This window comes from Gymnoscopelus microlampas, assembly GCF_963454915.1.
Source record: "Gymnoscopelus microlampas genome assembly, chromosome: 1".
NCBI classification, from domain to species: domain Eukaryota; kingdom Metazoa; phylum Chordata; class Actinopteri; order Myctophiformes; family Myctophidae; genus Gymnoscopelus; species Gymnoscopelus microlampas.
In genome coordinates this window covers 14,991,289-15,004,412 of record NC_139962.1, presented here as the reverse complement: position 1 = coordinate 15,004,412, position 13,124 = coordinate 14,991,289, and the positions used below count along the sequence as shown (strand labels likewise).

Sequence of the window (13,124 nt, the reverse complement as noted above, 5' to 3'; positions counted from 1 at the left end):
GCAAAAAATCTCATGAGCCACATGCTGGTCTCATAATATTTCATAAAGTATTAATACATGTTATGATGCAATTATTAAGCTTATAATACATGCTTACAGTGTGCTTACAATACAACCTGATGCTTTATAATGAACTCATGAACTATTGAAGTAAAGTGTTACCCATGTGTACGTCAAAGATTTGAAAACACGTCGTAAAGACATCAGGAAGCAACATACCTGGTCCAGGAACCGGCTGTAGGGGTACAGGATATTGGCCATTACCGGGGACAGGGTATTGGCCATTACCGTGCCATGGAATTTGCCCGGGAACTTGCCCGGGGTAGGGTCCGGGACCTTGTCCTGGTCCGGTTTGACCAGGAAATACACCTGGGTAGATCCCAGGAATCTGAGGGCCGACGCCCCCAGGGCCCTGGCCAGGAATCTGGAGTGCTGAGCATATCTTCTGGTACTCCTCTGCAGGCAGAGTGTAAAAAATAGTTAACCCATTAAGGCCTGAGTCCGATTCTTAAAGTTTTCTAAATCCTAACAGATTTTTGAAAAAAATATAACATTTCTTTTTTTTTTACGATTTTTCAAAAATAGCAGATATACAAGCTCATAGCGCGGCACCATGAGCTTGTAGATCTGCTATTAGCCAAAGAAAACTAAAATGACACAGATGCGTTCCAGGTCTTTTAAACTAACTGTGCATTTGGGACACGCACTCACATGCATGTATGTGTTGTACATGAGAAATCTACAGACTTGATCGGTGCCACGTGAGTGTGACTTCTTCTCCCACCTGTTCCGCGGATGGGGCACATCTCAGGGGCCGTGTTGCCATCGGACCAGCAGCGGCCGCTGTCACAGCAGCACTGCATCTTGGACAGCAGCTGGGAATTTTGGTTGGCGCAGCGTCCGTTCAGCAGGCTGGAATAGCAGTAACCACCACGGGCATCTGGGAGTGGCAATAAATAGTATAATGTCAGATGACATATAGCATGCTAACAATGGTATAGAATAATGGTCTAATAATCATGACACCAGTGGTGGTACTCAACCCCAGTATTTGAGTCAAAATATAGATGGTAGATCCTCAATTACAAGTGAAAGTTGCTCTGTCAAATGTGTACTTGAGTTATTAAGTACTGAATATTAACGATAGTGAAACTACTGTAGCAGATCTACAAGCTCACAATGCGTCACAATGTGATGTGTTGTGAGCTTGTAGACCAGATATTTTAGCTATATTTGAAATAGGGTTTAAGTCAATGGTTCTCAAAGTGGGGTCCGGTCCCGTCAAAACCAGTTTAACCACTTTAACTCTATATACATTGGCTATTTTTATCTTGGAAAAAATCCTTTCAGATGGGGGTCTGCGATCAAATACATGCCGAATTTTGGGGGTTTGTGACATGAAAAAGTTTCATAATGTACTATTTCCCTTCCTAGAAATGTAGTGGAGTGAAAGTCAAAAGTAAGGTACAGATACTCAAAAAATGTACTTAAGTACAATACTCAAGTAAATGTACTTCATTACTGTCCACCACTGCATTATGTCCAGTACAGTGTAAAAAACAATCCATATTTCAGCTTCCTGTCCCTTGGAAGGTACAGTCAAAGTCATCTCAAATGGTTATGCGAACGTCCTAACTTTCTGGTCCTCACAAATACAGTTCACATGACCATAAGCATTGTGAAACCAAGTAAGGGGCTCCAGTAACGTTTTCTTGATTCAGTGGTAGAAGATGTCAAACCAGGTTGGGGTTAGTGGGAGGCAATAGGCTGCATGGGAAACAGGCTGAGATGTTTGGTCCAACAGCCTCTCTGGAGCGGAAGACGCAGACATTCCTTCCTCACAAACATCCTCTCCTGGGGGTGCTGCATATGTGTGTGTGTGTGTGTGTGCGTGCGTGTGTTTCTGTGTGTGTGCGTGCATGTACATGTGTGTGTGCATGCATGCATGTATGTATGTGTGCGTGCGTGGCATGCATGCATGTGTCTTTGCATGTGTTCGTGTGTAGTATATGTGTGTGTATGAGTGTGTGTTTGAGCATGTGTATGCGTGCGTGCAACGTGCATGCGTGCATGTGTGTGTGTGTGTGTGTGTGTGTGTGTGTGTGTGTGTGTGTGTGTGTGTGTGTGTGTGTGTGTGTGTGTGTGTGTGTGTGTGTGTGTGTGCATGTATGCGCACACGTGTAATGCGCGTGTGCAATGTGCATGTTTGTGTGATCGTGACTGTGTGTGTTGTGTTTATGTGTGTGTACTTCAAACTGTACCACAGTGACCCAGATTCCTCTCTGTTCCATTTTGGGTCAAACTGAGCTGGACCTGATGTGATTTATTGACATTTCTGGCAAGACACAGAGAGAGAGAGCGAGAAAGAGAGAGGGAGAGAGAGAGAGAGAGAGAGAGAGTGTGTGTGTGTGTGTGTGTGTGTGTGTGTGTGTGTGTGTGTGTGTGTGTGTGTGTGTGTGTGTGTGTGTGTGTGTGTGTGTGTGTGTGTGTGTGTGTGTGTGTGTGTGTGTGTGTGTGTGTGTGTGTGTGTGTGTGTGTGTGTGTGTGTGTGTGTGTGTGTGTGTGTGTGTGTGTGTGCGTGCGCGTGAGTCTGAAGGTTGTGAATACACGGTCATCGACCTCCCAGGATGCAACCACTGGTGGTATTCTATACTCACTCACTCACGCACACGCACACGCACACGCACACGCACACGCACACGCACACGCACACGCACACGCACACGCACACGCACGCACGCACGCACGCACGCACGCACACACTCTTACTTGACTCCTTCCAACCACCATTGTGCGTGACTAAACCATGTCACCTGAGTGAGTGAGAATGGGCTTGACAGATGAGATCAGTTGAGCCCTGTGGCCCCTACGTCTGTCTGCCTTGTGTTGGAAAGTCCATCTGAGCTGGCCTCTGTTTAAGACATCAAGCTGACATAGACCTCTTCCCCAGTGCCTATAATATCCCATTCAGGCAGCGGGGAGACAGACACAGGAATGCAGGTATGTACAGGGAGCGCAGTGTGACGTTACACCTCTCTCCTCTCATCACCTCCTCTCCTTCAGAATGAAGTGAATATAGCTCATTGTTGTGGAACTACTGACCTAAATTGTACCAGCTGGAAGCTTGGATTGTGCTCGGTTCCTACGCGTATAGAGAAAAGTAACAAAACAAAAATTGCCTATGTTTTACATTCGGTATGAATGTAATTTCAGTTTAACCAGTGGCAAAATATACGTTGCAGTCACCGGGAGCTCAGAGCCAGCAAACTTGCGCTGAGGGAGCCAACACATGGCCATCTGTTTGTGTGTGTGTGCTCTTCGGCTTGCCTGTGTGTTTTTTTGTGCATCTTGTACTGTGTGTGCATCGAGACCTGTGTGTGTGTGTGTGTGTGTGTGTGTGTGTGTGTGTGTGTGTGTGTGTGTGTGTGTGTGTGTGTGTGTGTGTGTGTGTGTGTGTGTGTGTGTGTGTGTGTGTGTGTGTGTGTGTGTGTTTACCTATGCACCTGGAGCCATCCAACGGTGTGTAAAATCCCTGGGGACACTTGCAGAAGTAGCTCCCGGCCGTGTTGGAGCACTCACCTCCGGCACACAGACCCGGGATGTTGGTACACTCGTCCAGATCTGCAAAGAGAAGGGGAGGTCTAACAGTTCAGGTTCATTGACTTTACGTTGCCGTAAAACATTATGACGTGATGCTAAACGATCAAACTTGAAGATGATCCCGGAGGAAGTTGAGAGCCAAAACGTAACATTTTAAACTGAGATTGAATGGAGCACATGCTGACAGTGACAATCGAAATAGACATTGTTGCGGGATATCAAGTCCAGGACTTTTGTTCGCTACCCTGCTTTTTAGGACAGCAAACCACCGACTGCACATCACAATGCACAATGTCTGTTAAGGAATATAACGTAGGCCCATTTGAAATGTCTTTTACACAGTCCAGAAGTTTTCCGGCGATTATTTCTGGGCATAAAACAGCACATATTTTACCCTGAAAATGATTGCCGCAAAACCCTGCACAGTCTGTTTCAACCCACCAGAGTTAAACTCGGTCTGGAACTCATCATACACGTTTGTTAATAAGCCACTATTTCTTACAGACTTAATATCTGGTAAAGTGGGCCTTTATTTAGGTTAGAGAAGAGGAGATGCTGTGAGCAGGTTCTTATTAAAGACTTCAGTTCAGAGACTTCAAAGACTTCAGATTTCAGTCGTTTCTGTACTACAGTCCAGAAACAACTTACAATAATTGGATTCTCAGTGGCCTTTAAGTGAAAACTGGCAATATAATGTTATCAGCTAACCCCACTAGCCAATCAGAGATTGACAATTACACATTCCGGCTTATAAAATAAGTTACCTGCACTGCAATGGGCTGCATATTAAACTGATTGCAGTCTCTTGACCAAAACACTGTCATACTACGATAATTAAGCTGCCAGTTTTTAACACGGCTAAGTTTGATAGCGTAATTAAGAAAACAAATCTAAGAGGACGATCACAACGAGAAGCGTTGCTAGAAACACATTGCCAGCAAAAGCATTGTTCTCTCGTGGTCCGTGCATTGCATTTTTTTTTAGACGTACATAACATATTCTCAACTTTTCAGAGCATGGCATAGAGTCGCACCTCCTGTTTAGATGCCAGTAGATGTGGTGGGAATGGTGGCACAATAGCAAATGCAGATGAAAGTTTGTCATTTTCCCCCATGATTCATTACTTGATCACCCGCTTCTCTCTAGGTGCACCGCTCTGTTTTGACCAATACGCTGTTTTGTCGAGGTGCCTTTGAAGTGTCTGCACGTCTCTGTGTGATCACCAGTGGTGTAAAGTAACTTTTACTTAAGTACTGTACTTCAAAACTTCACACGTTACTGTTCTTTCCCTGAAAGTGCCCTGAAAATGCATTTTTTTCCTCCCTGTTTTGCCCTTAAAAAAGCATTGTTTTGCCCCTGAAAAGAAGTTGTCACTACACACCCCCGTTTTCCCCTTCAACAGACATCCATATACATGAGAACAAAAGAATGTGTGTTGAAGAAGGTGTCAGACTCATTATGAGGCGAAAGGTGATTTGAAGAGGTCCTTGACCAGTTACTCAAATTAATTAGCATCATAAAAGCAGTGATCATCAAAATAATTCAGCATTTTAAATGCCCTTCTTTGTCCCTCTTATTGCCCTGGGAATCCCCTGAAAATGTACTGTCTTGGCGATGGCAGGACATTTGAAGTTTTGAAATGGCACATCTGTAAGTCCAATTTTGAGGTATCTGTACTTTACTTGAGTATTTCCAATAGTCCATATTCACACGGCGGACATTTTGGAATTTAACATTGCGTTGCTGTGGCAACTGGGGCGGCAACTGGGGTGGCATTTCATTGATTTAATGGCAATATGGCCGCCGTGTGAATATGGTCTATTTCCAATACTTTTACTTCTACTCCACTACATCTCAGAGGCAAATATTGTACTTTTACTCCACTACAATTATTTGAACACTTTAGTTACAGATATAAAGTATGATATTATGAAACATGCATTAACCACTTTAGCCCTATTTTATACCTAGGCTATTTGAAAATAGATCTGCTATTTTAGTACTTTTACTTTTGGTACTTTAAGTACATTTTGATGCCAATACTTTTGTACTTTTACTCAAGTCATTTTTGAATTCTGGACTTTTACTTGTAACAGAGTATTTCTATAATACAGTATTGGTACTTTTACTAAGTAAATCATTTCAGTACTTTTTCCACCACTGTTGATCACACCCTAATGTTCTGAAGAAGGTCTTGCACTGAACACTCAACCAGTAAATTGATGGTGCATTGCACTAGTGGAGCATGGAGTCTCTATGATAGAAAACGAGTCTAACAAATCTATCCAGTGTTTGTATCAAAGCTGCGGGCATCGTTATACAGAAACAGAGAAATCAAAGCACTGCTTTGGTTTGATTAAACTTATTTTAAGGGGGGTATAAAGGCATACTTTGCCTCCACGGTAATAATCAGGATGCCATGACAGAGCTGGTGTTGACCACAATCCATCGGATGTGGGCTCTAACCCTGCTGTAAAAGTTTTAATTAGGAAACGTCAGACCAATAAAGCTCCTTCAATCTGCTCTGCAATGAAGCAAGTGACTGTGGGCTCCGACTAGCCATCACCATAATTTCAACTGTAATGTGAACATTTTTATAGACATTATTCATGATTACCGTCGCATTTCTGCGTGATCTCGTTGAACTTGTGCCCAGCAGGGCATTTGCATTCAAAGGACCCCACCGTGTTGATGCAGTTTCCTCCATGGCAAAGACCAGGAATGGCTTGGCACTCATCCACATCTGAATATAAATATACATTTTTAATACATGTTGGCATACACTCACTCTCTCACACACACACACACACACACACACACACAGGCAGACACACACAAGTTTAAAGCAATGCCAAAGATGGTAACATTCAGGCTGTCTAGAGGACAAAACTGCGCCACAGAGACTTACATGAACACACACACACGCGCACACACACACACACACGCGCGGGCGCGCGCGCGCACACACACACACACACACACACACACACACACACACACACACACACACACACACACACACACACACACACACACACACACACACACACACACACACACACACACACACACACACACACAAGCATCATTAACACACAAACATCTGACACACAAACAAATGCACATTGCCGATACGCACAGAGGGAAACTATGTCTGTGAGAAAGTCTGGCCTCTACTATGCTACCAATAGACTGATGAGGGGAATATGAGAGAAAAAGAGAGGGAGGGAGGGAGGGAGGGAGGGAGGGAGAGGAATGTCTCCTGCTGAAGGAACAGGAGAAGAGGCCAGCCAGTCTGCTGAATGCTCACAACACAGGGGAAGAGAAAAGGAGAAAGAGGCAGGGAGAACTAGTTGGAGACAGAGAGAAATGGAGAGCGAGAATTGCAGTCCTTCAATGAAAAGGTGGCGAGTCTGGGAGGCTTGGTAATACAGTTGATGCACAAAAAGCACACTACACTAAAATCCTGAGTGTTACTTTAACTCAGAGTTAAATGAACAATGACGATTTCATTTTTTAGTAACGTAATTTCACCCAGCTGCCAAACATACATAACCAGCCTTGATTTGATGAGGGGTAGTGATAAAAAAAAGGGCCAAGAGGGTGATAACTGTTATCAGCCCCGGGGATGATGCGGCAATAGCTGAAGAATCACTGCAAGCAAAGGTGCCACTGTCTGTGTGCTGAACTGATAATGTGAGCAACCTCGCTGCGGAAGTAACTCAACATGTCAAACATGGCCACCATGGTCGCTGTGTTGATGAAATGCTATTTCCTTGTTGCCTGTGTGACTAAATTAGGGTATGGGGATATGATTAAGAAATAGTCTCGCGTGGCCAGACTGTTGCCTCCCACAATTTACAAATGTTTCCGACATACAGTCTGGGACTCGGAAGCTCTGATCATGTGTAAGTGGAAAGCGGATGCCCCTCCCCTACCCACGTCCGTTTCAGCATTGTGCAGAGTCCGACTGGAATCAACGAATCTCATAAACATCGTTTATGTCTACTAGTGTCTTCTTTCACAGTTTTTTCGGCGTTAATTCCATGATACCTTTCTCAGTTTTCTGTGATAAACAATCCTCGCACAAATAACATGAATCTACCACTCCTATGACTATGCTTCCGCCTCGGTTCTGTTTCCACTAGGACTACAGGTCCGCGGGCACCGCGTCGTGATTGGTCGAATGTCTTTCCGGTCTGAACAACTTCCGTTACACAGCTTTCGGGAAGTGGAGCTCCAGACTCTATATAGCATTCAGAGATTGTGGAATAGTAGTCTGGTGACGCGAGACTAATTAAGAAATGATCATGTGGGCGGGACAGTGTTGCCAGATTCTGCGAGAGAAACAAGCAACCAGGTCTAGGAAAACCAGCCCAAAAGAAGCGACTATGGGCCACATGAGCACTTTAAAATATACATCAGCTATTTGAAAATAGCAAATCTACAAGCTCAACACGTTGTGAGCTTGTAGATTGGCTATTTTCAAATAAAGTCTTGCGGGGAAATTATAATAAGCAGATCTGGCAACCCTGGGGCAGGATGATTATGCCGGTCCTCAGTCGCATAAGCTTGGACAACAAAGAATGCCTGGATTATAGTGTATAAACATAATCTATCAATACATCAATTAATCAATCAATCCATTGATGATTTTCTCTGAATGTCAGCTCAATGGATCTTGTGAGTATCCCCCCCCCCACCCCCAGAGCAAAAGTTTAGCTATATTGTAAAGAAATGGACTGCTCTTGAGCAGTTTGTGTACCAGGCTGAAATGACTGAAGAACCTGTGATGATGTGATGTAACATGCCAGTACCGTACTGCATGTTCCCTTGAGACCTGGCGCGCCACCGTCTCCCCTGTAGTGGCCCTGATGTTGTTGCTTCTCGGGCAGAGAAGGGGAGAGTCATGGCTTACCAGAAATGAGCTCCCACGCGTGGCACTGCCACTGACCCGTGTTACCGCCTCTGACAGTCCCGCCGCAGTGGGTGTCTGTGGGCATTCCATACACACATGGGGGGCACTGCCACCCACCCCAATTTAACCCAATTAAGAACTAATCCTTTGGTGCGGGGAAGGTGGGTAGAGGGGAGGGAACGAGAAATGGAGATGGGGGTAAAATGGAACAAGGACGGATGGAGGTGAGCGTAGAAAGGGAGTAAAGGGGTTAAAATCGCGAAAGAGAGGAGAAAGAGGCACTGGGTGATGATAAGTTCCAATTAAAAAAAGAGGGAGAGGGGGGGGCAGAATTACAGGAAACAAATGAACAAGAGGCAGACAGAAAAAGAAGCAAGAAGAAACAAGACTTTACCTTGGCATGCCCCAGTGCGGTGGTTTGGGATGAAGCCGCGCCGGCAGGGGTGAGGCTGTGCCGGGCACATCTCACAGGGGTGACCCCATGCTCGCCCCACGGTGGCACAGCACAGAGTCTTAGTGCACACAATGCCCGTCAGCTGGCCCTGGCACATCTGGTTACTCACCGAGGCAAAGCACGGTCCAGTCCGGTAGTCTGCAACAGCAACACATGGGAGAATGTCAGTGTGCAATCAGTGTACACAGACAACAATTAACACACGCACACACACACACGCACGCACACACGCACACGCACACACACACACACACACACACACACACACACACACACACACACACACACACACACACACACACACAGGCATACACAAAATACCAAGGCACCAAAGTATATTTTTAAGACTATATACCCAGTCTCAGTGTCTCTCTTTTGTTAGGCAGTGGATATTCAGCAGTCGGACATCATCAGTAAAGGAAACACTAATAAGCTGTTGGGCACTCTGAATGCCCTTCCAAGGACCTTGGTCTAACCATAACCTTGCCTAAACTTAACCATGTGCCTAACCTGAACCAGAAGCAATCTCTAATCACGTGTGATTGCCATTTGCCACTGACAAATCAATACCGTCTTGTTATGCTAACACTAGAAGAAAAACAAGAAATGATGACGCAGTCATATTAATACCAGGTTGCTCTCTCCAGCGTCCCTGCACGGAACCAAATGGACCTGTGGTCCTATACCCTTTCACTCGCGGAGTAACAAATCGCTGTTGGAGGCGGCGTGTGTGTGTGTGTGTGTGTGTGTGTGTGTGTGTGTGTATGAGGAGTCAAGTCAATAGTTGGTGGCAACGACCACACTTTTTTTTTGTTCTGGACTGTGATCCCATAGCATGGGAGGACGCCCGTCGTTCAGAGTATGGGGAAGTCTCGGGGAAGTCTCCCCATTGGCTTAAAGGATTGAAGGACAGCCAATGATGAAAAGGTCGCTAGAAAGTGTTTAGAAAGTGTCGAGAAAGTGTTGAGTATAGTTGATCAGTCTCTTCCTAGACCAGGACTGCAAGCAACCTGGTAAAAATCACAGCCTTTCCTCATGTAATATGACAGGGTTATCTTGGAATATAAACTGAAAGTACAACTTTACACATTTTTAAGGAGAAGGTATTATAAGTAATACCTAATATTACTTATAGGGATGATATTTAAGGGATAATATTCTTTTTTTTTAATTTAACTGGTTGTTTGAAGGAATGAAAATGAATGAAACAAAAATCTCCCTTTTTGTTTTTGTTTTTATACTTTATTGTTCAATGTTACTTCCACTTTTTGTTTTTGTGTGCTATCTCCTATTAACATAGATTTAATTTATTTTTTATAAGATGATGTCCGGAAACATATGTGATGTCTATTTGTTTGTCTTTTGTCTTGTGTGTTGATTTCTTCGTGAAAAATGAAGTGGGAAAAAAAAGAAAGTACAACTTTATGAACAAATTCTATCCAAGCTCACATTTTTGCATCATTAGCCAAGAATTGTGTGTTACTGAGAAAGGAAACCTTATCAGATATTTACAGCCCAAGCCAAAGACGTGGGAGTTCAAACGCTCACATCCTGTTCTTAATGGTCCAAACTTAGAAGGGAAAACAAAATACAAACACTCCAGCATCATGATATTTTTCACGCACATAACTTGTGATACCAATGGCTTCCGCAGACCGCACACTTCCATGTCATGCAGTTCATGGCAGCCACCAACGCATGCTTTGTGGGTGTGGGCTCTCAGGTGCACTTTTGGTGTGTTATGTTGTGTGCGTGTGTGCGTGTGTGTGTGTGTGTGTGTGTGTGTGTGTGTGTGTGTGTGTGTGTGTGTGTGTGTGCGTGTGCGCGTGCGCGTGTGCGTGTGCGTGTGCGTGTGCTTGTGTGTGTGTGTGTGTGTGTGTGGGTGGTTGCGTGCCTGTGTGCAAAAGAAAAACACAAAGATAGGGAAGAGGTCTGGAAAAGCTTTTAAAGTAGCGTGAGGGAGGATGTAGAGAAAGGAGTAATAGACACCAGAGCCTTCTATTGGAGAGTTACGTCAATGAGGGGACAGAAACAGCGCTGGTCACGTGGTTCATGTAAACTCGAAATAGTGACAAACGCTCATAGTGTATTTCCGTAAACGTCCGGTTCAGGGCTTTGTCACTATCCGCCAATAGAAGGCTCTGTAGACGACCGATGGCCCGATGAAGTGAACGGAGGCTACGCAACTCTCCTTATATGGCTCTGATAGACCCTAAAAGAGTATGGCAAACACCCAAACCCCCACCCCTCCAACACATACTGTACACACATGAAACATCATGCAGTCCCCCAAATCCACATTGAGTTCTCAGGAGAAAGTGGCACCCTACTTACCACGAGCCCTAGTGTAGCGATTACTAAACTGTGGGCTGGGGCCCACTGGTGGCCCGTAAGAATATTGCAAGTGGGCCCCCAAATAATTACGTATTATATAACATTAATATTAGACAATTAATGTAAAAGAAAAATGTCATGATATTTTTTTCTTGAAAAGCTTGAAAAATGAGTTTTAACTGTGATAACGATGAATAGCTATGCTATTTCCACTGATCCAAGCAGATCAGTGGAAATAAACATGCTCTGAAAATGCACGAGGCCCACCCATCTGACCGCTTAACAGGCTGCCGTGTTAACTCATTCAATCCGGGAACGCATCTGTGTCACTTTAGATTTCTTTGGCTATTCAAAAATAGCAGATATACAAGCTCATAGCGCGGTAGATCTGCAATTATTTTTTAGGACAAATTGTGAAAATCAAATCTTTGAATATATTATTTTTAAAGCAAACATTTGTAACTCCAAATCTTTGCCTCTGGGTGGGGGGGGGGGGGGGGTCCCTGGAACAAAACGTTTTACAAATGTTCGCTTTAGAAAATATACGTTCAATGATTTGCACACATTTTCCCGATTTAAAAAAAATAGCAGATCTACAAGCTCATAGCACGGCACTCTGTGCCGCACTATAAGCTTGTAGATCTCCTATTTTTTAATAGCCAAAGACGTAAAAAATTACACAGATGCGTTCCCGGTCTGAATGGGTTAACACGGCCTAACACGGCCTATCGGCTGCCGTGCTAAGTGGTCAGAAGCCACGGTGGGCCACGGACACTTTCGAGACTGTTCAAAAAGTGGGCCCTGATCCAGGGAAGGTTGGGAACCACTGCACTGCCCCAGTGTACTACCTTGAGGAATTCCTTCTCCTCAAAATTCCAGCTATGCACAATGTGGGGAATAGGTCATCATTCCAAAGACCCGTCCAGGCTGACGGACAGGGTGTGTCTATGGAACACAGCAGGTGATTTCCACACCAGTCTGGACCCACAAGCTAAATACCCAGTCCGGCTGTAAATTCTGCAAAATATTTCTCCCAACACTTTTCATCTCTCCTCCCTTTCATCCGTCTGTCCTAAAAACCTGCATACTTTTACCCCTTTATTCATTATTTATCTTCCGTGTCCACTCCCTCCATATATCACTCTCTTCTCAATTGAAAACTCCCCTCAGATGGAATATAATCGGACCCCAATCAGGAGAAAGACAGGAGAGACTGATGTACATCAAGACGCAGAGGGAGAGAGAGAAAGAGAGTGAGAGAGTGAGAGAGAGAGAGAGAGAGAGAGAGAGAGAGAGAGAGAGAGAGCGAGACTCATCCCTCCCAACAGAATCTGGCCGTGGTCCAAAGGCAAAAATCATTTCCACATTTCACTGCAGACAACAGACAGCGAGAGGAAAGAGGGAGCCCCGTTCCAACATTACGCTCGTTTAAAACAAACGAGACATTGTGCGTTTCCCGTGTGGACCGGTGGCCGGCCCCGGCCCGGCCGTCACGTGCAGCTCAGCCTCCACCAGTCTGTGTCTCTGGCACAGCGCTGTGTGAAACACAACTGGGTCATCTCTTTCTCTCTCCCCGAATTTCTCTCTTCTGCTTCCTCTGTCTCACTCCCTCTGACACAGTCAAATCCTCAGCGTTCGTTGTGTGGACTGCAGGCCTACAGTCCACAAGTACTAAGGGTCATTTAAAAAAGTTGTTACGAAAGAGTTTTTCGTTCCTTGCTGGAAAAAAAAGAAAGAAATCCCATCTCCACGATCACTGTTATTTAAAACAATCTCTGTCTACATGAAAATGCAAAAACATGCGGCTGTCATCGTGAG

At 44.7% G+C, this 13,124-nt stretch overlaps 1 protein-coding gene across 1 annotated transcript in view; it reads right to left on the bottom strand.

Annotated features, from left to right (window-relative positions):
- The window catches only part of fbn1 (fibrillin 1), an 81,934-nt gene that overhangs the window by 54,200 nt on the left and 14,610 nt on the right, over positions 1–13,124 (bottom strand). Inside the window, exons 7-11 of the mRNA XM_084053879.1 lie at positions 8,913–9,110; positions 6,218–6,343; positions 3,496–3,621; positions 785–940; positions 220–456 (exon numbers count right to left, since the gene is read on the bottom strand). Of these exons, the coding sequence (XP_083910005.1) occupies positions 220–456; positions 785–940; positions 3,496–3,621; positions 6,218–6,343; positions 8,913–9,110 (843 nt within the window). The remainder of the gene's footprint in view (positions 1–219; positions 457–784; positions 941–3,495; positions 3,622–6,217; positions 6,344–8,912; positions 9,111–13,124) is intronic.